Here is a 21,965-nt window from a genome sequence, read left to right as displayed (position 1 = left end):
TAATATTACAAATGAGATCGGATCCACGATTTCCCTTCGCTAGAGGAACTTTCATTTTAAACATACCTTTTGAATGGATCAAAATGCCTACGTAAAACCGGATCACAATCTAGACTGAAAATTACGAGGAGGCAGCTTTAAAGAAAAGAAGAAAAACTACCTCACATGAGCCATACATCTCATTTATTTAAAATATATCCCATTTACTTTATTGGTTGGGATCGGGACCTTATAAAATATTTTCCTTCTCCTGTGTTGAGCTGTGATAACAAAAAATATCGTAATCAAATGCTCAAATCAATGCGATATATTTGGAAAGGGTTCACTTAGTTCATGGGCTCCTCATTACTTGGTGATAAGACTAAATTCCAATTTCAATTTAGGTAGTCTATATAAACTTTAATTTTTTTTATTTTTCATAGTATTTTTATTTATTATAACAGATGCAGAATTTAAACTCTAGATAATTTTCTTATTGCCAGGAAGTTAAAGCAAAAAAAAAAAAACTTATTTTATTATCTAAAAAATATAAGTTAAAAATTTTAGATATATGTCATATATCGAAGTCAAATTAAAATACTGAAAGATCTGTGTGTGTGTGTCTGTGTGTAAAGTGTATTTGCATCAAATTACCTATATCAATTATGCCAAAATTTCCGATCAAACATAAACATGTGTCTTATTTTTGAAATATTGATATTTAATAGCATTTAATTATAAATTCGCTGAAACAGACCTAAGTTTTTTTTTCATATATTTAACTGTTATATATGGTTCAAGAATATTTTTGTTAGTTGAAAGAATTAAAAAAATATAATCTAAATCCCTTCTATTTAAATCCTTAGAAAGGGAACAAATATGCGAAATCTAATGGGTGATAATAACCGAAAAAGAATGTTTTCATTTAGTTTTCTCTCCACTTCCCTCCGTTTTATCTCTATTATTGGACTAATATCCAATGGTTGAGATTTAATATATTATAATAATATTGTTATAATATTAAATAATAAAAGATATATAAATAACTTTAACTTATATTTAAATAAGTAATATGATATTATTATAAATACTTCGGGGTGGGGGGAAGGAAACACAAGCCTAATTTTTCAATTTGGCCCAAAAGAAAAATCTAATATTTCAAAATTTATAGGACATAAGTAATAGAACTGCTACTACCTTTAATTTATAAAATAATTTGTTAATATGGTGATTAAAACTTTTGCATTCTTCATTGTGCTTTTTTAAAAAATAAACTTGTAAATTGTAATCCTAACCCAACGCTAAGCCAAAGTATTCTTTGAGACCCGCGTTGGCTTATAAAATGGAAAAACATAAAAATAAGGAAGTGGAGCAAAAACATTTCCCGATCTTACAAGTGACGGGAGTTTGATTACTCATGATCTCAAAGGAAAAAAATTAATAAAAGAATAATTATTATTTAATAATATCCACACAAGTGAATTTTAATAAACCCTCTACGCATATCAAGAAAAAGGATAAATACCACTCAATGTTATTATTATATGTTTATGGGTGATTACATTTAGGATTGGACAAAAAAAAAAAGAAGAAGAAGAAACCAAAAAAAAAACCATAAACAAAGATCTATGGATCTAATAGCAACAGTACAAAATCCAACATAAATTTCTGATACTGAGAGTTATTATTTCTGACGCATAAGGATATATTTTCGAACATTTGGCTTTTCAAACTAGTGATGGAAATGGTCCTCTAATCTCTTGCATTGTTGAGAATAAACATCGCAACCTTAAACTCACTTTCTTTTCCCTTGAAATCCACCAGGAATTTCTTCAATGTGCCCAGAAAAGATGGAACATTTGGTCTGAGCAAACTTCCAAGAAGTCTGTAGTTTGTGAACTCAAGATCATGCACAACAATATGTTTAAGTACCAGTTCTTCAACATTGGCACATCCAGAAAAGATCTTTACAACACATTTATAATCTTCAAACCGAACGCGTTCCAAATGCAAGACTTTAAGGGAAGGCAAATTAACCAAGAGAGGAGTATCTATACGTACCCCATGCAATTTCAAAACCCTAATGGCACTGCAGACAAATATGTTAGAAGGAACACTAATTTGAAACAAGTACGGAACACTTAGCTCTATTTGCTCGACTTTGCGATTTATAGCTGCTTTAAACCAACCATCAATCTTACGATCGTCTAGATAGTAATAATCAACACAATTGAGACGAAGTAGCTTGATGGTTGTGGAATCATTATTGGAGATGAGAACTTTGTCAACGAAACGTTCGAAGGATCCAAAACGACGATGACAAAAGGATTTGGCGTCGAGGTCAAGAGTGGGCAATCCAATCCAAAGTGAAGTCCATCTCTTAGATAAGATGCTTGTGGAAATGGCTTCTTTAGTATTAAGAAGAGAGAGTATATGTTGAAGCAGTGAGTCTGGTAAGTTGCTAATTCTATCTCCTGCTACTTGGGATTTTGATTTTGCCATAACTTAGGCTTTACTGTGGGAAGCAAGTATGAGAAATGAAGGTTTTAGTTGAAATCCAAGGTTTAGGATAGTAGTGAGTCTGGTAAATAGCTTCTTGATTAACTCTGTTTGAGCCGAGCTTTTATTGCATACCAAAATTGTAAAATACTGAATATAGGGAATCTAATCCGAATTCAGTGCTCATTGTGATATCCGAATCTAATTTCATTAGATGCTTAATGATAATTTCGTTTTCATCAAAAACATAAGAATAAAGTATTTCATGCGAAAAGATATTTAAGAATGAAGGAGTTAAATAACATTTGTATCATCAATTTTAATATAGTCGGCTATATGAAAGATGAGCAACCCATGAAACCGGATATATTTAAGGCAATCACTTTTTTTCCAAAAAAAAAAGGAATTAAAATTTGTTTCGTATAATTTGTTTTGTTTAAACTGAGTGCTTATTATTTGATATTTTCATTTTAATTGATAAATTTTATGAAATTTTATTTATAGAAATACAGTGGTGTTAAAATAACGTGAAAATGAAGGAGAGTCCACAAAATTCATGAATGTATACAAATTAAAATCAACAATTGATATACACAAGGATAAATGCCTGCAACAGATCAAACTATAATGACTTCCTTGAAACAAAATAAATTACAGGGACCTAATTAACTATTGAAATAAACTATAGGAATTTACAGATTAATTTTTCTTTAAAAATTATTAAAGATATATACTACTTTTGATCCTTGATATAAGACTTAGTTAACTAATTTAGAAAAAATTAAGAAAATTATTTTAGTTATTTGTAATAAATAGGTGTTGTCTTTTCTAGAATATCCTTAATAATCATGTGTATTAGCTAAAATTATCATATGATAGAACTGTTCATATATGCAACTACTACTTTAAAAAGATAAATAAATTTGAGAAATAAATTGTATTGCGGTCGAACCAAATTTAATATCAAACTATTTTCTATATTAAGTATTGGAAGTAATATATTTTTAGAGCTATGATTAAATTGGCCATTTAAAAATTAGAATTCAAATCTATTCAGTTTACCCAAATCTTGGAACTTTGATATTCAATGCAAATTCTATAATTAAATAATTAATTATCGCTCATTGCAGACCGTCTCTTTCGGGAAATAGTTGTTAATATCCTTCTTGATATGCGATGAATTCGTAACTAAAACAAATTTGTTATCGTTTATTTAGTTAGAAGTTTTGATTAAGAAAGATAAATTTTCGATCGACTTAATCCCCCACAAATCATTGTGGAAAATTGATTTTCGTAACTAGATAACAAATTTAGACCAAAATTAACAAAGCGAAAATAATTTATAGTTTAGAGATATAGGAAATCGTGATCAAATGTTATATCTTAAACCGGAAAAACTTGATGGTACGGGCATCTTTTAAAATCCGCCACGATATTTAGGAAAACTGACGTTTTAGTTGAACTTCGACCTACTACTATCAAATACAGGTTTTCACGAGAATCACTTTGTAAGGTGATGGACATATTTGAAGATTTGGTTACGAGTCGTACATTAGCAAGAGATTGAGCTTTGGAACAACTGCTATATATGTATGAGGAAGCTTAAAATTGGGTTTTATTAATTATAATAAGAGATTGAACAACTAATGAAATTAAACACTTGTTCTTAACTTGAGGAAGCTTTTATAAGTACTCTAAGAATCCTAGACTAACACATATCTTCATTAAGAACATCCATGAGAGGAGATAAATTAGAAGTTATGAAATACTGGGGAAAGAATAATCATAGGTCCATTTTATACCTTGAAGTTTAAGAATAAATTATTTTCATCACTTTCTAGTTTTCAAAATTCACTCTACCCATCAAAAGTTTGCTTGGGTCAACTTAATTAAATTCACTTCTCTTTAATTTGGTCTTTATTTTTACATAAATCTCCATAAGAATGATTTTTTTCTCATCACCGTGTTACTTGTCATGGCTCATGCACTTGTGGTGTGAACATGTACAGCAAAGTCTTCACTATTTTATGAACATATAAGTTTTTATACAGTTATAACATTTTGCAACAGAGAACAAGTTTGAGATTCGTGCCTCACAGGAGGTGTCTAAGTATAAGAAGAATGGTCATCCACTATTGTCAGAAAGGATATACATACATATATATGTACTTTAGCGGTTTAGCCAATATATATACATAGGGGTGGATGTAATAGGATGTTAAAGAGAAGAAAAAGAGTAATTCTTAGATCCCCTGGGGCAACTGGGTGATAATCTCTCGAGCATTTGGAGCAAGAAGCACTTAAAATTTCGAGAATCCTTAAAACTCTCGCATTTTTCAAGAGGTGGTTGGTTCCTCCAACATCCCATCCAAATGCACTTAAAATATTGAAATATAATAAACAAACCTTATGAATTACAAGAATATAATTTCGACCTTAGGGAAGCTTTGCGGATATTTCATTCTTTAATTTATTGGCAACACCAGTAAAGAAAAATAAGCATATAATTCAGGTGGTTGTCATCCTCAAGGACACTGTTTTCAACATATATTCTGCAACCCCTCAATAAATTAAGAAGTGGCATTACTTAGGATTAAACAAACTCTTTCTGTGGGATAGTAGAATAACAAAAGGTCGAACAATTCAGCAAGAGAAACAAGGTTTTAAAGAAGAAGAAAAAAGGAGAGGGCTTGAAGACTTCGGCAAGGGATTGAAGACTTGGGTAAGAGTAGACGGACACCCTATTTTATAAAATGTAGAAATATCGTACATGAAGACTCTTGGACGACAACTTAGTCAAAAGTTAGGGTAGTTATTTACCCTCTTCTTTAATCTAAAGAAGCATTATTGTAAACTCCTTTAATATAATTTGGCCATGTCAATAAACCTGGTTTATCATTATCTTCTACAAAATGCCTTATATATAAAACATAAGTTCCCAAAACTTTTTAGACTTCAAGCCATTTATATATAAATACTGAGCAAAAGTGCAAAACTAGTAGTATAGGAGTTATCGATCTGCATAAAATTAAAGTTATTTATCGTAAAATTTTGAAAAATATGAAAGTAATTTTCATGCGAGGCATGTCCGAAGGTTTATATGACTTAGCCTATATAATGAATTAATACTTGAATGTGCTCAAAATAAACCGAAAATGCATACGGATACCATCCAAAAAGGAATAGGGATGTGACTTTTACAATACCACACTAAATCTTAAGAATTCACTTGAATAAAAGCCTGCAATTCTCAGAGCTTTTTGGACAAGACGATAATCTCTGGAGCATTATTTCTTGCTCTGAAGTCGCTTTTGACGTATTATCTCTGCGAATTGAGATGGTCTCCAAGACCCTTGCGTTCCCCATAATAAATCTTGCAAGTTTGAACTCATTTTCGAGGCCTTTGAAGTTAAGGTTGAAAACAACAAACAAATTAAACCTTATCAATTGTAAGAGTTTCAAGCTTGGGGCAATTTCGCAAGCATTGCAATATTGTTTCATCCGAGCTATATGAATAATAACTTATTTCCAGGTGGATTAAATTATAAAATATTGTAGTATCAGGGAGAGGTGAAAAACCAATCTGCAAGAGGGAGAAAGCAACAAGATATAAGAGAAAAATTAATCGTCAAATCTAAGAATATTGAAAAGCACTAATATGAATTTACGTACCCTATGTATCCGCAGTGCTTTAACATTAGACAAAGATTCCAAAGTAGTAAATGAATAGAAAGAAACATCAGCTGAAATCAAATTTTTAAGTTCTTCTTTATTAATTGAAAAGCGCTCATACCGATGAGGATCAGTTGTGCCCCAAATTTTTAGTGCCAAGTCTTGAAGCAAAGGGCAGCCATAAAGAAGATCTTGGAAGGATTTGACATTTGGAAATAGAACCTTGTTCAAATGCAAAACTTTAAGGGAAGGCAAGTCAACATAAGGAGTCTTTACTGTAACCCCACTTAGTTTCAAAACAGTGATGGTATTCAGGTTGAAAATGCAAGAGGGCATCTCAAAACTGAACTTGTCAAGAGTTTCGTCATAAATCTCAACATTTTCAACTTTGGAATTTACTGCTGTCTTAATCCATGTATTAATCTTAATTTGTGGCACGCTCTTAAGTTTAGGCCTGGAAGAAGATGAATCCATTTTTTAATACGGGGCGTGCTTCTCTGTGTAGATGTGAGACTGAGATGAAGCTTTTTGACGGTTTTTGAATGGTCTCTTATTCTCATGACTGTATCTGCGTACTGAAGAAAAGAGTTGGAGTTGTCAAAGTCAAGAATGGGAAGTGACGAGAGTAGATGCCTCCACCTCTTGGACAAGAGGGAAATGGTAATGGCTTGTTTGGTTGGAAGAAAAGATAGAATATGTTCAAACACTGAGTCAGGTAATTCGCTGAGGTCATCACTTGCCATTGCTTCCAATCTACCGTGACTGATCCTGTGCTCTAAGGAAAGAAGAATGAAAATGAAGATTAGATTAGGGTAACAAAGATCATTAAAAAAAAAAAACACACACACACACACATGTATATATGGGTAAAATTTAGACCAAGTAATTTATATCCATCAAGTCAAATTTTTTTATCAGTAATCACATTGTTATTTTGCTATTGTTAATGATTAAAATGCGTATGTATACTTGTAAATTGATCAATAAACCTAACCTAATAGATATAAGCAAGTTAACTAAGATTTGTCTCCCCACAGAATTTTAAGTGCACGCTGACGAATCACAATGATCTGACCTAACTATAAATCATAAATACACAAAGCAAATACTTAGTAGTAGTCACAGCTAGCATATCTTTCGGAGAATATATCTTTGATGATTTGACCTCACAGAATAGAAAGCATAATCTGAATCACCTAAATTGATAATGCAAGTCTTACAAATAGTACAAGGAAGATATGTATGTGTGCATGTATAAATGGAAACGAAATAGAAATTTCTTAATTAAGTGACATTATACGAAGAAGTAGAAATTTAAAGCCACACAACCTTAATAACATAGATTAACAAAGCTATAACCGTTCTAAGGTAAAACAAAAGCAGAGAAAAGGATCAAATTCAAAATGGAAAAAGGAAAATTAAACTCACGCAGGTATGCATAGACAAAAATAATGCAGACGGGAATTAAGGGTTCATATCCTATATTTCCCATGGCGGTCTGCCAACTAATTGAACTCTTCTATCCTTTCAGTTCACAATGGCTTCTATGCTCATTTTGATTATTTAAAACCCTAATTCGTATTACATCTTGCGTAAGATGATTATGATGATGACTATCATAGTATATAATCTCCCAAAAAATGTTGCTGGTAAAAAAAATCTCCGATGAACTTGCAAATAAAACAAATTTAGTTATTGGGTATTTATTTCAACTGCATATCACAATAAAATAGGGAAGTCCTCAAAAGAAATATATTATCTTTTCTTAAAATTTATAATTGTAATTCATATTCTTAAATAAATTTAATATGATAAAATTAGATTTAAAATATTATAAAAAAAATATGAGGCCATAGTTGAAATCTTGACTTATGTAATCTGAATTGCATGATACTGAAATTTACATTAATAGGTTCATTCATTTTCTATATACGATATTTTAGCCACTTTCATTATAAGTTTTTTTTTTTCCTGTGATTATATTCATGGCAAGTTTCAACTAGGGAGGATAAATTTTTCGATCTGCTTAATTCACCCGAAATCATTACGGAAAATTGGTTTTTGTAATCAAATAATAAATACACATCAATTTCTAACTATCATTCATTTCCACGGCGTAAATTTTGGAGAAAGTCTAGGATGATTTGACCTGGTAGATTTGAAAGCTTTGAAAAGGAAGATGAGCAATTCAAGGAAGCAAATATAATTTATAGAGTAGTTCAGAAAATGGATTAGAGGACATGGGACACCATAATCATGATTAACTGCAATTATACTACTCCTCTGGTGCTAACAACTTTCCAGGTTTTTTTTTTTAGCCGAAACCTTGCTCTTATTTAATATATATACATTTTATAAGAAAATAACAATCTACATTTAATAATATGATTTATGAATGTAACAAACGAACCTTTTTTCTCTGCTTTAATATGAGTAGCGGAGTAAATTAGAGTAATTTAATACTAACGGTATCTTTTCAAAATCCTTCATGATATTTAGAAAACGAAGGTTTTGGTTGAGCTTCAACCTATTTCGAAAATCATCAAATGAAACGTCAGGTTATAAGTTTGAATTTTTTCTTTTTAAAAAAGCCAAAAGATGCAAAACAGTCTTTTGCTTTCGTAGGTGATGGGCAGACATAAAGACTCGTGTAATGCACAACTCAGTCAAAACTCAAGTTAGGGTAGTGGTTTAGCCTTTCTGTTTATCTAAATAAGTATTACTATATGCTAAAACAAAGAATTAATTCAATTATATTTAGTCAAAATAAACCGAACGGATATGAACATCATCCAAAAAGGAATAGAGATGTGATTTTAAGAGAAAATATACAAACACCACACTAAATCTTAGGAATTGAGTTGAATAAAAGCCTGCAATTCGCAGAGCTTATATTACAAGACGATAATCTTTTGAGCATTATTTCTTGTTCTGAATTTGCTTTCGAGTTAGTACGAATTGAGATGATCTTCAAAACCCTTGCCTCCTCCATAATAAATCTTGCAAGTTCAAACTCATTGTGGAGGCCTCTGTAGTTTCCAAGATGAAACTCCTTCAAGTTTGATGAAACACATTGAGGAACATTATTTCCCGACGGTTCCTTAGAATTAAACTGAGCCAAGGGTATATATAATATAGTTAGAAAACTAACTCTTAACTTTATCAGGAAAAAAAAAGAAAACAAAACTAACTCATAATCAAATGGCAATGCAAACACATATATTAAGTTGACAAATCCAAACCTCATCAATTTTAAGAGTTTCAAGCTTGGGGCAATTTCGCAACCATTCCAATAATGTTGTGCCTGAGACACCTGGACAACATCTTATTTCCATGTGGGTTAAGTTATAAAATGTTGGAATATCAAGGGGAGATGAAAAACCAATCTGCAAGAGCGAGAACCAACAAGGAAAAAAAATTAATTATCAAATCTAATTAAGAATGAAAAGCAATAATATTAATTTACTTATAGTCAGAAATCTCGGGTTCTAAACTAAGAACCAATGAAAGGGTTTATTTTGTTCCTAAATGTAAGATTTTAATATAGTCTACCTCCCAAATTTATAATTCTTATCCTAAACTCTCCTTATTCATTCTACATAGGGGTTTTCCATGAGGGGGTATTTTTAATGAAAATGATTAACAGGAATTAACTCAATTAATATTTTTAATATAGTCCCCACTAATTTACGTATACCAATAAAAATGACTACAATGGACAAATTTGTCATAAAATTAAAATAATTCCAATATTAATTTTAAATCCTAATTTTTTTTACTTTTAACTAACAAATGCCTTATTATATAGTAAATACTAAAGGAACAAATAGTCTAACAGCTATATTCAGGAAGAGAATATAGTATCCTACCATATCTATCCGCAGTGCTGTAACATTAGACAAAGATCGCAAAGTAAATGGATAGCGATAAACATCAGCTAACACCAAATTTGTAAGCCTTTCTTCCAAAGTGAATGGATAGCGATAAACATGAGCAGACACCAAATTTCTAAGGCTTCCTTCCTTTATGGGCACAATCGAACGCCCATCGATAAGAATTGCGCTGCAGTATTTTAGTGACAAGTCTTGAAGCAAAGGGCAGCCACAAAGCAGATTGTAAACGCCTTGGATGTTTGGAAATATAACATTGCTCAAATGCAAGACTTCAAGTGAAGGCAAATGAATAAAAGAAGGAGTCGTCACTTTAACACCATTCAGCTTTAAAATTCTGATGCTATTGCAGTTGAAAATGCAAGAGGGTATTTCAATGTTGAACTTGTTAAGAGTTTTATCATAAATCTCAACATGTTCAACTCTGGAATTCACTGACGTGTTAATCCAAGTGTTAATCTTCATACGTGGCACGTTCCCACGTGCAGATCTGAGAATGAGATAAAACTTTCTTAGGATTTCTGAATGATCTCTCATGCTCATCACTGTATCTACGTACTGAAGGAAAGAGTGAAGATTATGAAAGTTGAAGTCGTCAAAGTCCAGACTGGAAAGCGACAAGCGGAGGTGCCTCCACCTCTTGGACAAGAGGCATGTGGTAATGGCTTGATTGGTTGGAAGAAAAGAGAGAATATGTTCAAACACTGGGTCCGATAAGTCGCTAATTTGAGCACTTGCCATTGCTCCCAATCTACTTTCATGACGTTTAGACATTGGTTTTGAAATAACCTTAAGGAAAAGAGACTTCATGAGAAGGAAGATTGGATTAGGCTGATGACCAGGAACAATTACAGCAATTATATGTGTATATATACTATGTATAGAATTTCAAATAATGAATCACGGTGGATAATAATAAATTTTCAATCAACTTGATTAAGGATTAACGAATCCAAATAAAGTCAAATGGTCAAAGGAAATCCGCGAATATCTTTGATATAATGGTCAAAGAAAATCACAGCAGATAGAGGAACTTACCGGGTTAGGGCACACAGTCCAAGGCAGCTAGAGATTCTCAGAAAGCTCGAGTTATGGGATAGGTAAGATATCAGGTTCTTTTATATCTATATAAATATATATATATAGATATATCGGAGATATCTAGTATCCACCAATCAATAAATTAAGATATCATATCATTCAATTTGATAATTTATATGATATAATTTAATATTATATAAATCTTTATCATATATGATATATCCACAATGTTGGATGATCGGATTGAAAATCTATTTAATCTATAAATATGATGATAATTTAGACGTATTAAAGTAAGTTATACACATCACGGATATGAAATCTGACTGCGTCTCTACAAAGAAGTTAAAAATATATGTGCACACACACACATGTAATCATTTAAATCACACATTATTATCACCAAGAAAAAGAATAAATCACTTACACCCATTGTTCGTGGGTTCAGCTGGCAAAAGGGTGAGACATATGACCAAGTTGGCATGTGTTCGATCCCTGGGGAGTACCACTTTGTTGTGGTTTCAGTCGCGGCGCTTGGGGAGGCATCTTAGCTCCTGGGTGCCTAGGTAAACGCCTGAGGGTAATTGACGGTTCGCCCTGCCCAACATTGGTATGACCTAGGAGGAAGGGAGATTTTGCCTTGCCCTTGGATCGTGGGTGAGCCCAACCCCTTTCCAAAAATTTTATTATCAAAAAAAAAAAGAATAAATCACTTACTATTGATCTTAGAGTAAAATACTCTAATTACCCCTCTATTTTACTTAAATTACTGAAAATTTTCTTTATTTTGAAAATATATGTAAATTTCACCTGATATTAAAATACACGTTACACAAACTTCTCTTATATACTTGAAATTTAAATTTCAAAATAACAATGTATATTGAAAAAATTAATTATTCGGATGTCACCAAAAAATTAATTATTTGGAACTAAATGAATGTTAATTAGTGTGTTAGAGGACTAAAAAGATATATTTTTTTTAAAATAAAGAGACCAAATAATAAAATTAGATGATCAAAGGCATGCTTTTAGGTTTTAGCTAATATACAACATCAAAGATTCAAGGTATGATCGGAAAAAAAAAAAACTGATATTCAAGGATTAAGTGTCAAAACATATGACAACAATATATAAATGGAACAACGAAGACCCTACTACTTGCTTCTAATTCTTAGACAAAACCTCTCCTTATCAGAGTATTAATAATGACTTATCCTCGATCGATCACATGACTGGAATATAACAATGGACCAATTTTTCATACGAGGAACCAAGACTTGAAATAGAAATCTACAATCCTCACATCCTCTGGCCAACGAGTATAACTTTTTGAGCATCATTGAGGAGTTCACGCTTGCACGACAAGTAACAGAGATCGCCCTCAAAGCTTTTGCATGCTCCATAATAAATCTTACAACTTCATACTCACATCCCAATCCTTTGAATTGATCAACACAGAACTTCTTTAACGTAACGAGAAATGACGAGGAAGGATTATTTGATGAGACCAAATAATGTTCAAGACTATAAATGCCAATTGTCTTCTGATTGTAATAATATAGAGCAAATGAACTTAGTTTCAATTCCTCAAGAAGTGGGCACCCAGCAAGAAGCATTACCAAACATCTAAATTCTAGAAACATAACACTTTCCAAATGCAAAACCTTAAGGGAGGGCAAATTCACAGAAGAAAGAGTGTCCACTTTTACATCTTTCAATCTTAAAACCTTCAATGTACTGGAATTGAAAATGCTGGAGGCCAACCTAATACTAGACCAAGATGTAAAACAAAGCTCAAGTTCATCAACTTGGAGCTCATTGAGCTTATTAATCACTTCTTTAACCCAACTTATAATCTTATCAGGTCGAGTGCCAAACTTTATTCCACTACCTTTGAGACGAAAGATCTGGATGTGGTTGAAATTGGGGAAGAATTTTAACGCACATTCCACAAACTGGAAGAAAGATTCAGAAGAACGAAAGCTTGAATCATCGAAGTGAAGAATGGGCAATCCAATCCACAGTGACATCCACCTCTTGGACAGGAGGCTAGTGGCAATGGCGTCTTTGGTTGGAAGAAAAGAGAGAATATGTCGAAGCAAATCATCTGACAAGTTGCTAAGTCTGTCGCTTAGTCTTATTTCGCTTCCTCTTTCATGGCGTTCCGGAACTGAGTTTGCCATAACCCTAGCTTGGTGATATAATCAAACGAAAGAGGATTGAAATTAGCTTCTGAGGGAAGAAAACAGATGCAAATTTTCATAAATATGAAATATTGTCTCTTTATTCTGTGTGATCAAATAAAAAATCATTAGATATCGTAATCAAGGGTCAAAATCATCAGATTTGGTGCTAATTTAACGCGTGATAATAACCGTGCTCATATTTCGTATCAACCATATATTTTATACTAAATATGGATGGTACGGATAGAAATTTAAATAATATGTTTACCATCAATTTTAAAAATAATTATAATTTTAGCTAAAATTCAAAAATTGAAAAAAAAAATAGAAAAAAAAATGCTACGCTTTTTAGATCAGAAAAAACAGAGTAAACCTTAAAAGAATAAGCAAATTACTTATGAAAGTTTAAAGGTGAAAAATTATATATTGTCCAGAGGGTTTCAAATAACAAATAAACATAGGGTGCCATTATTCCAACTTTCTTTCTTTAACTAGAAAACTCTCCCGTGCATTGCACGGGTTGTGAATTATGAATAATTTTGTCATAACAATGTACACAAAATTTGAGCATAGATATTTTGACATAAAATTAATGAAAATAATTTTTTAAAACATTAAAAAGGATATATATATATATATATATATATAAGAGTAATCTGAAAGTACCAACAAAATTAACAAAAAAGAACAACAAAAATCATTTTTTACCTTATAAAGTAATACATTTGAAGATGTAAAGAAACATTTAATCACCAATAAGCTTCACATGATGTTTTGAAATATTTCTCTGTAGACCACATTAGTCGTCTTGTTTGTTGGGTTTTTGTCTGAATCAAGAATTAAAATCTTGATGCCATCCATAGACTTAACCCTTGACAGCACAACATATAATTGACCATGTGTGAAGACAAGTCTACGTAGGTATAAACCAACATTAGTCATCGATTGTCCCTGACTTTTGTTGATCGTCATGGCAAATGATAATATGATAGGAAACTGCCTTCTTGGCATCATGAATGGTAGTCTAGATTCTGAAGGATTCATATCCATTCGATGGATCAAAACTTCTTGACCTGTGCTTGTACCATTAAGAGCTATTGCTTTAATAAAGTGTTTACCAAGAAATGTGTTCTTTAGTCTTGTGCCATTACAGAGTCCTGCAGCTTGATCTATGTTTCTCACCAGCATTATGGGAACTCCAACTTTCACTGCAAGTCTATGTGGAGGCAAGCCAGAGCATTTTATTGTGTTCAAGAATTCGATGGTATACAACTCTTGAAATGATGCACAACCTTGATCAGCTATACTCACAGAATCAGAGCTAAAATATACAATAGGCTTGCCAGGCAGTAAGGAGCACATATAGTCATTAATTTGGTCAACCACTTCAACTGTTGGTGTCAAAATATCCCTATTAGTGAGATATTCAGAATCAACTAAATGATGTAAAAGATAAGGATATGTGGCTTCGACAATCGACTGTAGAGGATCATGACAGTCCATAATTAAAAAATCATCAGGGACTTCTATCTCTGCCATTCCATCATAAGGTAAACCGATGCGACCATCACCAATATCCAAAAGCCAGTCAGAAAATAATTTCAATTTTGAATTATCTGTGGATGAACTCGAAGATAATCGCATATTCTTGGTAAGTTGGAATAACTTGCAATGACTCCATAGATAAGAAGAGTTTATGGTTGAGTTGACAATGCAACACCTCACTTTTATATACTAATAGGATCATTTTTAACGCCTGTGAATCACTAACACCAGGTTTCCATCCTGGGAAAAGACAGGGAAATTTTTTTTTTTTATATATATATATACACTAACGAGTGATTCACACACTTAAACCCTACTTCTGAAGCACGTATAACAGGCACACAGATTTAAAATATTACTACTATTGTATAAGTACTACCCTGGTCATTCAGGAAAATGACCCTTACCTGAGTACTGAAAGTACACACTCCCTTAAAGGAGGATACAAAATAGTATAATTACTAGTAAGTGGGGGTTACTTGCTCTTAAACATCTAATAAGTCAGATAATTAAATATCAAAATAATTATTCTGTAGGTACAAAAGCAGCAGGCATTCCTGCTCTTCATACAAGCCCACCTTCAGCACTTATGACCTCCTTACTCTTGGAATTGCTTGCTCTAGCTGTATAATATAGGAAGGGAGGGTGAGATTCGAACGAATCCCCGTAGTAGTAATTTCCATCAAACAAATGTGCAGATCACATAAAACATGCAAAACAAGCCATATGGAACATAACCTTGCAAGCTAATGCAATTAAGCATTTATGCGCAATGACAGATAGACAAGCTGAATAAATAATGCGCAAATAATTGGCAATCACTGCCGCGCAAATAATTGGCAATCACTGCCCCATGTCTGTTAGACAAGCTGAATAAATAAAGCGCAAATAATTGGCAATCACTGCCCCATGTCTATCAGCTGCACGTGATCACGGCTAAATAATCCATGCAAGGAATTAAGGATTACATGTTCTCATGCTTTTTGAATAGCAATATGGCACAAACAGACATGCAGCAATCATACACAAGTGTAAGGGAGGAAAGAACTACTACCTGAACCTTCTGCTTCAAAATCAAACCTTACTTGTTTCCTTTCTCTTAGCTTCTTCGGTAGGCTTTTGCAGATATCAAAACCTATTATATTAGTAAGGGTAGGTTAATGCTTGATCCAACATAATTTATAAATTAAATAACTCTCTTTAAATCCCAATCTCTTTCAATCTCTACCCTTACTTAATAGTTGGTCATTCTGGACAATTTTTCTTATTTAAACTTTTCTCTTTGGAGAGTTTCCTTCCTTATCTCAACCCAAACAATTACTTTACCCAGTAACTGGTCATCTTGGTCAAAAGCACTATTTCTATTTATTATAATTTAAGGATAACATCGTATCCCCTTTTCCAAATCTGGCTCCACTTTTATTAAGTGGTTGGTCATTATGGAAAAACTAAAGATATATAAATATATATGTATATATATTACAATGTCCACAATTCCGCTTACAATCCCTATCTATTCATAGCTCAATCACATACACATTGCATATATTCTCCCATAGCCTCATAATCCTCTTATACAAACTTTAATCCTTGCCAACCTATCCTCTAATTATTTAAAATTCCTATCCATTGGTTGGTAACCTCAAGCACATTTCAACAATAAAATTTAAATCAACTCCTCTGCCTTTCATAATCTAGAAATTATTCCTAACTTCAAGACATCTCTAATCTAAAATACTATCTATGACCTTTGAACCCTCCATCAAAGGCTTCTTTCTTAAACTTTCAGATTTTCCATTTCATTTATATCCAGTATTCAAAACTCAAGTTCATTGCATTCCAAGCCTCACACGTTTCTTTCCTTCCCTCAAGACAGTAATTAACTTAATTTCAATAATAGCGTACCCTCAAGGATGTTAGGCAACCAAAACATTAAATTCCTAAACTTACATCCCAGCCTCAAACAAAATTTATTTAGCTAGGTTAATACTACTTAACGCAAAGAAGCATCCTTACACTTATTAAATACTAAACCTTCATTTATTTGCTTCCAAGTAACTCTTAATCTTTTCTTTAATTTCGAGTCATAGCCATTGCTTCCCACGGCCCTTATATAAGAAATATATATATCCAGTGCAAAATCCTATATAAGTCATATATCGCTACATATACTGAAACTATACACATATACATATATATCAGTTCGTTCTCCTCTCCAAATCGGTCATCATCTAACCAGTGACCATTTCCCTTAGTTCCATGAATTCGAGTCCCATGACAGCAACAAAGCACGCACACACATTACACACACACACACACACACATTACACACACACACACACACACAAGCTTCGGTTCTTCCTCATATATATATATACACTCCAAAATCTCTATAACCAGTAACAAAGTCCCATCAGCAAACTAACGTAAACAACATGCAAGCACCGAATACACTCCCCTGTCTCGGATTCAAAAAAAAAAACAGAGCAACCCGTCACACACAAACTCCTTCTGGATCCTGCGGCACATGCATATATTTATATATATATATGTTTCGTGCTATGTCAGTTCGGCCAGCAAGAAAACAGAAGGAAGAAATAAACTTACAGCCTCAAGATCAACTCCTCTCACTAAGTAAATAAGGAACCGAAATTCATTCTTACAGAAACCATGACGCCCCCCCTGTTCTGCCAAATTAGAGCACAGCAAGAAATCTCACATGCATGCTTAAAAACCAACATCAAACACTTCAATCTACCCATAGAATCCGAATCCATCGGTCCTCTTATCCTTTCCATCACTTTCTCTCACTACCCTTCTGTCTCTCTCTCCTCAAACACGCCATAACCACTCAGATAACAGGAAAGAAAATGGTGGGAGGTTGATCAGGATGCTCACCTTGACAGTTTAACCGGTTTGCATGCAAGTGTAGCTCCTCAGATCACCACCTCCGGCACTACTCCTTCTCCGTTCTCTCTCTCGGTCTGTCTCTATTTCTCTCGTTCTCTCCCTCTACGTTGCAGAACCGAATGAAATAAAGATGCCACGGTGAGCTGAGTGTTAATGAAGAAGATGGCACGTGTAGTGTCTGACTTAATGGACCATTTTTCCCTCCAAAATAATTATTTCTCCAATCTTATCCCTTTCCTATTTTTCTGAAATATAAGATATATCCAGAAATTAAACCAAAATATCCTGAATGGATTTTTCTTATCCATCACAACTGGTTATCCTAAAATTCTCAGATTAAATATAAATCTCTAAGTATTTTTTTTCCATAATTTCCAAAGAAAATAAACCATTCTTCTCTTAAAATTATCTATTAAAATTATTTAAGCCATTTTTGGGGAAATACCTTTTCCAAAATGTCTCTAAACCCTAAAAATCATTATTCCATAATTTTCCCCCTTTATTTGGCAAATAAATAATTTTAATAAATTTTTCTCTTTTCTACTCATCCTAAATCATAAAATTCAGGGTGTTACAGACAACATCTACACGACTACCTTTTGGGATGACAGGCAATATTTGTCTGAAATCTCCTCCCATGACAATACATTTGCCTCCAAAGGGATGATTACACTTCATTATATCTCTGAATGTCCTATCAATAGCTTATGCACAAAAACGTTTCACCATTGGGGCTTCATCCCAAATAATCAATTTGGCACACCTGATAAGCTCACTCAGTGGTGAACTTTGGGATATGTTGCGCATGGAATCTTCATTAATATCAATTGGAATTGCAAATCTTGAATGTGCAGTTCTGCCTGAAGGTAGTAAAGTTGCAGCTATTCCACTTGAAGCCACATTAATCACTACTCCTCCTCGTGCCCTAATCGATGCTGTTAGTGCATTCCATACGAAAGTTTTTCCAGTCCCTCCAAAACCATACACAAAGAAGAACCCATCAGTAGGATGGTTTGTTGCTTTCATTACTTGGTTGAATATGTTCTTCTGCTCATCTGTTAGTGATTCTAGCAACCTAATCGCTTCTCTCTGACATGTTTCTCTGTCAAAATTTAATTCTTGCAATATAAAATGATTTCTGGTATCAAAATACTCAGTAGCTGTTGCAAGTGGCATTAATGGGTAATCATGAAGAGATTTTCCATTCATTTGCAGTAGCTTTTCTATCTCAATTAAGCCTGCTTCATGCTTGTCATCATCACTAATATTTAAATCTATTTTATTGGAACAACAATAATGTTATAAATCATAAAAAGACAAAGCAAACACTATATGCATGTCAATTGCATAAAAAGTAAGTGCATAGTTGAATTTATCTTGACATTGTGGATTATTTTGTGGACATACAACATGTCTTCACATAAGAGATTTTTAGTCTGCTCCCACACGATGTGTGGTTGTGATATACAATGACTTAGCAGCATTGACACAAAGAATCTTCTAAGATAACATCCCGTAGCCCACAATGATGCCTCTTTTATTGCATCAATGAATTCCTGATCATCGTCAATCAATCTGAGGGCATAGCAAGCAGACCTAAAAGTTGGGTAAACAACATTATCTACAGTTCTTATCTATTCATAATTGCTAGGTCCCTTCACTTTTGTTAATAGTATTCTAAGATAATATATTTCGCCTTGAGCGGGTGATGCATGTGCCAATCGTCCAACAACAAAGCCCCTTTCTCTAAGCTTCCAAATGCTCTTTTGCTTATTAAATGTATAATAATGGGGAAACTCAGTATATGTTAATTTCCTTGCAAATGTATCTTCTAGATTCTGCTCCATCCATGCAAGAAATATTGATTCTTTAACTCTCGGTTTGTGAACCAATGAGTTAACCGAATCTTTACTTGTATAAAACTGCTTGCTGATCTAGTAAATGAAAACTCAACCTGCAACACCTAACTTTTATATATACTAATAGATCATTTTAACGTCAGTGAAATCACTAATGTCAGGTTTTCGACCTGGGAAAAGACAGGGATTTTTTTTTTTATATACTGACGAGTGATTCACACACTTGAACCCTACTTCTGAAGCATGTACAACAGGCACACAAATGTAAAATAATACTACTACTATATAAGTTACTACCCCGGTCATTCAGGACAATGACCCTTACCTGAGCACTAGAAGTACACACTCCTTTAAGAAGGATACAAAATAGCATAATTACTAGTATGTGGGGGTTACTGGCACTTAATCATCTAATAAGTTAGATAATTAAATATCAAAATAATTATTCTATAGGTACAAAAGCAGCAGGCATTCCTGCTCTTCATACAAGCCCACCTTCAGCTCTTATAATTTCTTTACCCTTGGTACTTCTTGCCCTAGCTGTATAATATAGGAAAGAAGGGTGAGATTCGAACGAATCCCCGTAGTAGTAATTTCCATCAAACAAATGTGCAGATCACATAAAGCATGCAAAAACAAGCCATATGGAACAAAACTTTGCAAGCTAATGCAATTAAGCATTTATGCGCAATGACAGATAGACAAGCTGAATAAATAATACGCAAATAATTGGCAATCACTGCCCCATGTCTATCAGCTACACGTGATCACGGCTAAATAATCCATGCAAGGAATTAAGGATTACATGTTCTCATGCTTTTTGAATAGCAATATGGCACAAACAGACATGCAGCAATCATACACAAGTGTAAGGGAGGAAAGAACTACTACCTGAACCTTCTGCTTCAAAATCAAACCTTACTTGTTTCCTTTCTCTTAGCTTCTTCGGTGGGCTTTTGCAGATATCAAAACCTATTATATTAGTAAGGGTTGGTTAATACTTGATCCAACTATAATTCATAAATTAAATAGCTCACTTATCGTCCTAGATCTTCTTCAATCTCTACCCTTACTTAGTACTTGGTCATTCTGGACAATTTTTCTTATTTAAACTATTATCTTTGGAAGGCTTCCTTCCTTATCTCAACCCATACAATTACTTGACCCAGTTGCTAGCCATCTTGACCAAAAATATTATATATACACAAATAATCACACCAATTGATTTCACTTCATTTTTCCAAAATAATTCTATGAGCTCTGTTAGCTTCTATTAACAATTAACATAATACTTATCATTTAAATCCAAGCTAAGCAATTTCAATCTCCAACCATCTATTAGACTTCTTAATCTTTGGTCTAACATTCCTCCAACAACCTTTCTAATAGCTTCTATCAATGACCAATTTTAACCCATACCTTAGCCACTAACTGTACCATTGAGAATTTTCCAAATACAAACCTTTAAATAATTTCCAAACATCATAACTATTAACTTATCCATTTAAAATCTCCATCCACCACTAGCAAACCTCAAGCAATAATTTTCAAATCAATTTCCTAGTTTAAATTCTTTGATCCCCAAAACAGCTGCAACTTTAATTCTAATCTTAATCATTAAGTCTCTAAAACTTCCCACTGTTTTCATTCTATAACTACTAGTCCATTTCTTTAAACAATTATATCAATTCCTTAAAATTAAAACTCACGGCTCATATATATAAAATATATCCAATGGAAATTCCATTTTTAATAATTAAACCTTCACTATCAAAGAATCCTTTTCAATATCACATCAATAACTTCTTTGGTCCTACCTCATTTTCCTTCTTCAACAATTTAGTTCACTTGACTCATTTCCAGCAACTATACACATAATTAGTCGCTTATATATATATATACACACACAGTAATTCGTGGTGCTAAAACCCATGATTACATAAATCAAGAACTAGAAGCCCGACCATATTTAATGCAAACTCCTTATTTCATTTTTTTTTTCACCCCATTCGGCCAGCTTTGACAGCAACGCGCAAACACACACACACACACACACACACACACACCTTTGATTCTCCCTTGCACACAAAAAGGTCAATCAACAATTCCTACTAAAATTCTTCTAACAGCACGGTCAACACCGGATAGATGAGTAGGCCTTATTCGACTTATGCATATACATCTACATATTTATCTCCAAAAGTCATCAGATAACAGAACCCAAAGAACATGTAATAGCATTCACATACATTTATATATCCCCAACCTTGCTTTTCCATTGAACCCGATGGCTTACTCACCAAAGCAAGGAGTCATGACTTCGAAACTTTGTATGCGATGAAGTTAGACAACATGCAATCCGAGAAAGCACATACAGGCCT

The 21,965-nt window shown here is 33.1% G+C and overlaps 6 protein-coding genes across 6 annotated transcripts; all 6 read right to left on the bottom strand.

Moving 5' to 3' along the window:
- Window positions 1-1,731: 1,731 nt before the first annotated feature.
- LOC114757282 (F-box/LRR-repeat protein 13-like) lies at window positions 1,732-2,481 on the bottom strand. The gene has a single exon (XM_028946284.1). The coding sequence runs from the start codon at window positions 2,479-2,481 to the stop codon at window positions 1,732-1,734; it is 750 nt and encodes a 249-aa protein (XP_028802117.1).
- Window positions 2,482-5,911: 3,430 nt separating this feature from the next.
- LOC114757271 (F-box/FBD/LRR-repeat protein At4g26340-like) lies at window positions 5,912-6,624 on the bottom strand. Its single transcript, XM_028946273.1, has 2 exons — window positions 6,151-6,624; window positions 5,912-6,061 (listed from the first exon to the last, which is right to left on the bottom strand). The coding sequence occupies exons 1-2, from the start codon at window positions 6,622-6,624 to the stop codon at window positions 5,912-5,914; spliced, it is 624 nt and encodes a 207-aa protein (XP_028802106.1).
- A 3,326-nt stretch (window positions 6,625-9,950) lies between these two features.
- Window positions 9,951-10,781, bottom strand: LOC114757264 (F-box/LRR-repeat protein 13-like). The gene has a single exon (XM_028946260.1). The coding sequence runs from the start codon at window positions 10,779-10,781 to the stop codon at window positions 9,951-9,953; it is 831 nt and encodes a 276-aa protein (XP_028802093.1).
- A 1,502-nt stretch (window positions 10,782-12,283) lies between these two features.
- Window positions 12,284-13,267, bottom strand: LOC114757254 (F-box/FBD/LRR-repeat protein At4g26340-like). Its single transcript, XM_028946250.1, has one exon. It carries the CDS (start codon window positions 13,265-13,267, stop codon window positions 12,284-12,286), a length of 984 nt encoding a protein of 327 aa, XP_028802083.1.
- Window positions 13,268-14,032: 765 nt separating this feature from the next.
- LOC114757246 (uncharacterized) lies at window positions 14,033-14,914 on the bottom strand. Its single transcript, XM_028946241.1, has one exon. The coding sequence runs from the start codon at window positions 14,912-14,914 to the stop codon at window positions 14,033-14,035; it is 882 nt and encodes a 293-aa protein (XP_028802074.1).
- Window positions 14,915-18,430: 3,516 nt separating this feature from the next.
- On the bottom strand, window positions 18,431-18,934 carry LOC114757240 (ATP-dependent DNA helicase pif1-like). The gene has a single exon (XM_028946236.1). The coding sequence runs from the start codon at window positions 18,932-18,934 to the stop codon at window positions 18,431-18,433; it is 504 nt and encodes a 167-aa protein (XP_028802069.1).
- Between the last annotated feature and the right edge of the window lie 3,031 nt (window positions 18,935-21,965).

Source organism: Neltuma alba, unplaced genomic scaffold (assembly GCF_004799145.2).
Source record: "Neltuma alba isolate B1F8T4 unplaced genomic scaffold, ASM479914v2 tig00001462_pilon, whole genome shotgun sequence".
Lineage (NCBI taxonomy): Eukaryota > Viridiplantae > Streptophyta > Magnoliopsida > Fabales > Fabaceae > Neltuma > Neltuma alba.
Note: the sequence above shows the minus strand (reverse complement) of the source record. Positions and strands in the feature narration are given on the sequence as shown.

Coding starts and splice junctions, on each gene's coding strand:
- LOC114757282 (XM_028946284.1), bottom strand. CDS start 2,481: ATGGCAAAATCAAAATCCCAAGTAGCAGGAGATAGAATTAGCAACTTA.
- LOC114757271 (XM_028946273.1), bottom strand. CDS start 6,624: ATGGATTCATCTTCTTCCAGGCCTAAACTTAAGAGCGTGCCACAAATT. Junction 6,062..6,150: donor AAGCACTGCGGATACATAGG/GTACGTAAATTC, acceptor TCCCTCTTGCAG/ATTGGTTTTTCACCTCTCCC.
- LOC114757264 (XM_028946260.1), bottom strand. CDS start 10,781: ATGGCAAGTGCTCAAATTAGCGACTTATCGGACCCAGTGTTTGAACAT.
- LOC114757254 (XM_028946250.1), bottom strand. CDS start 13,267: ATGGCAAACTCAGTTCCGGAACGCCATGAAAGAGGAAGCGAAATAAGA.
- LOC114757246 (XM_028946241.1), bottom strand. CDS start 14,914: ATGCGATTATCTTCGAGTTCATCCACAGATAATTCAAAATTGAAATTA.
- LOC114757240 (XM_028946236.1), bottom strand. CDS start 18,934: ATGAATGGAAAATCTCTTCATGATTACCCATTAATGCCACTTGCAACA.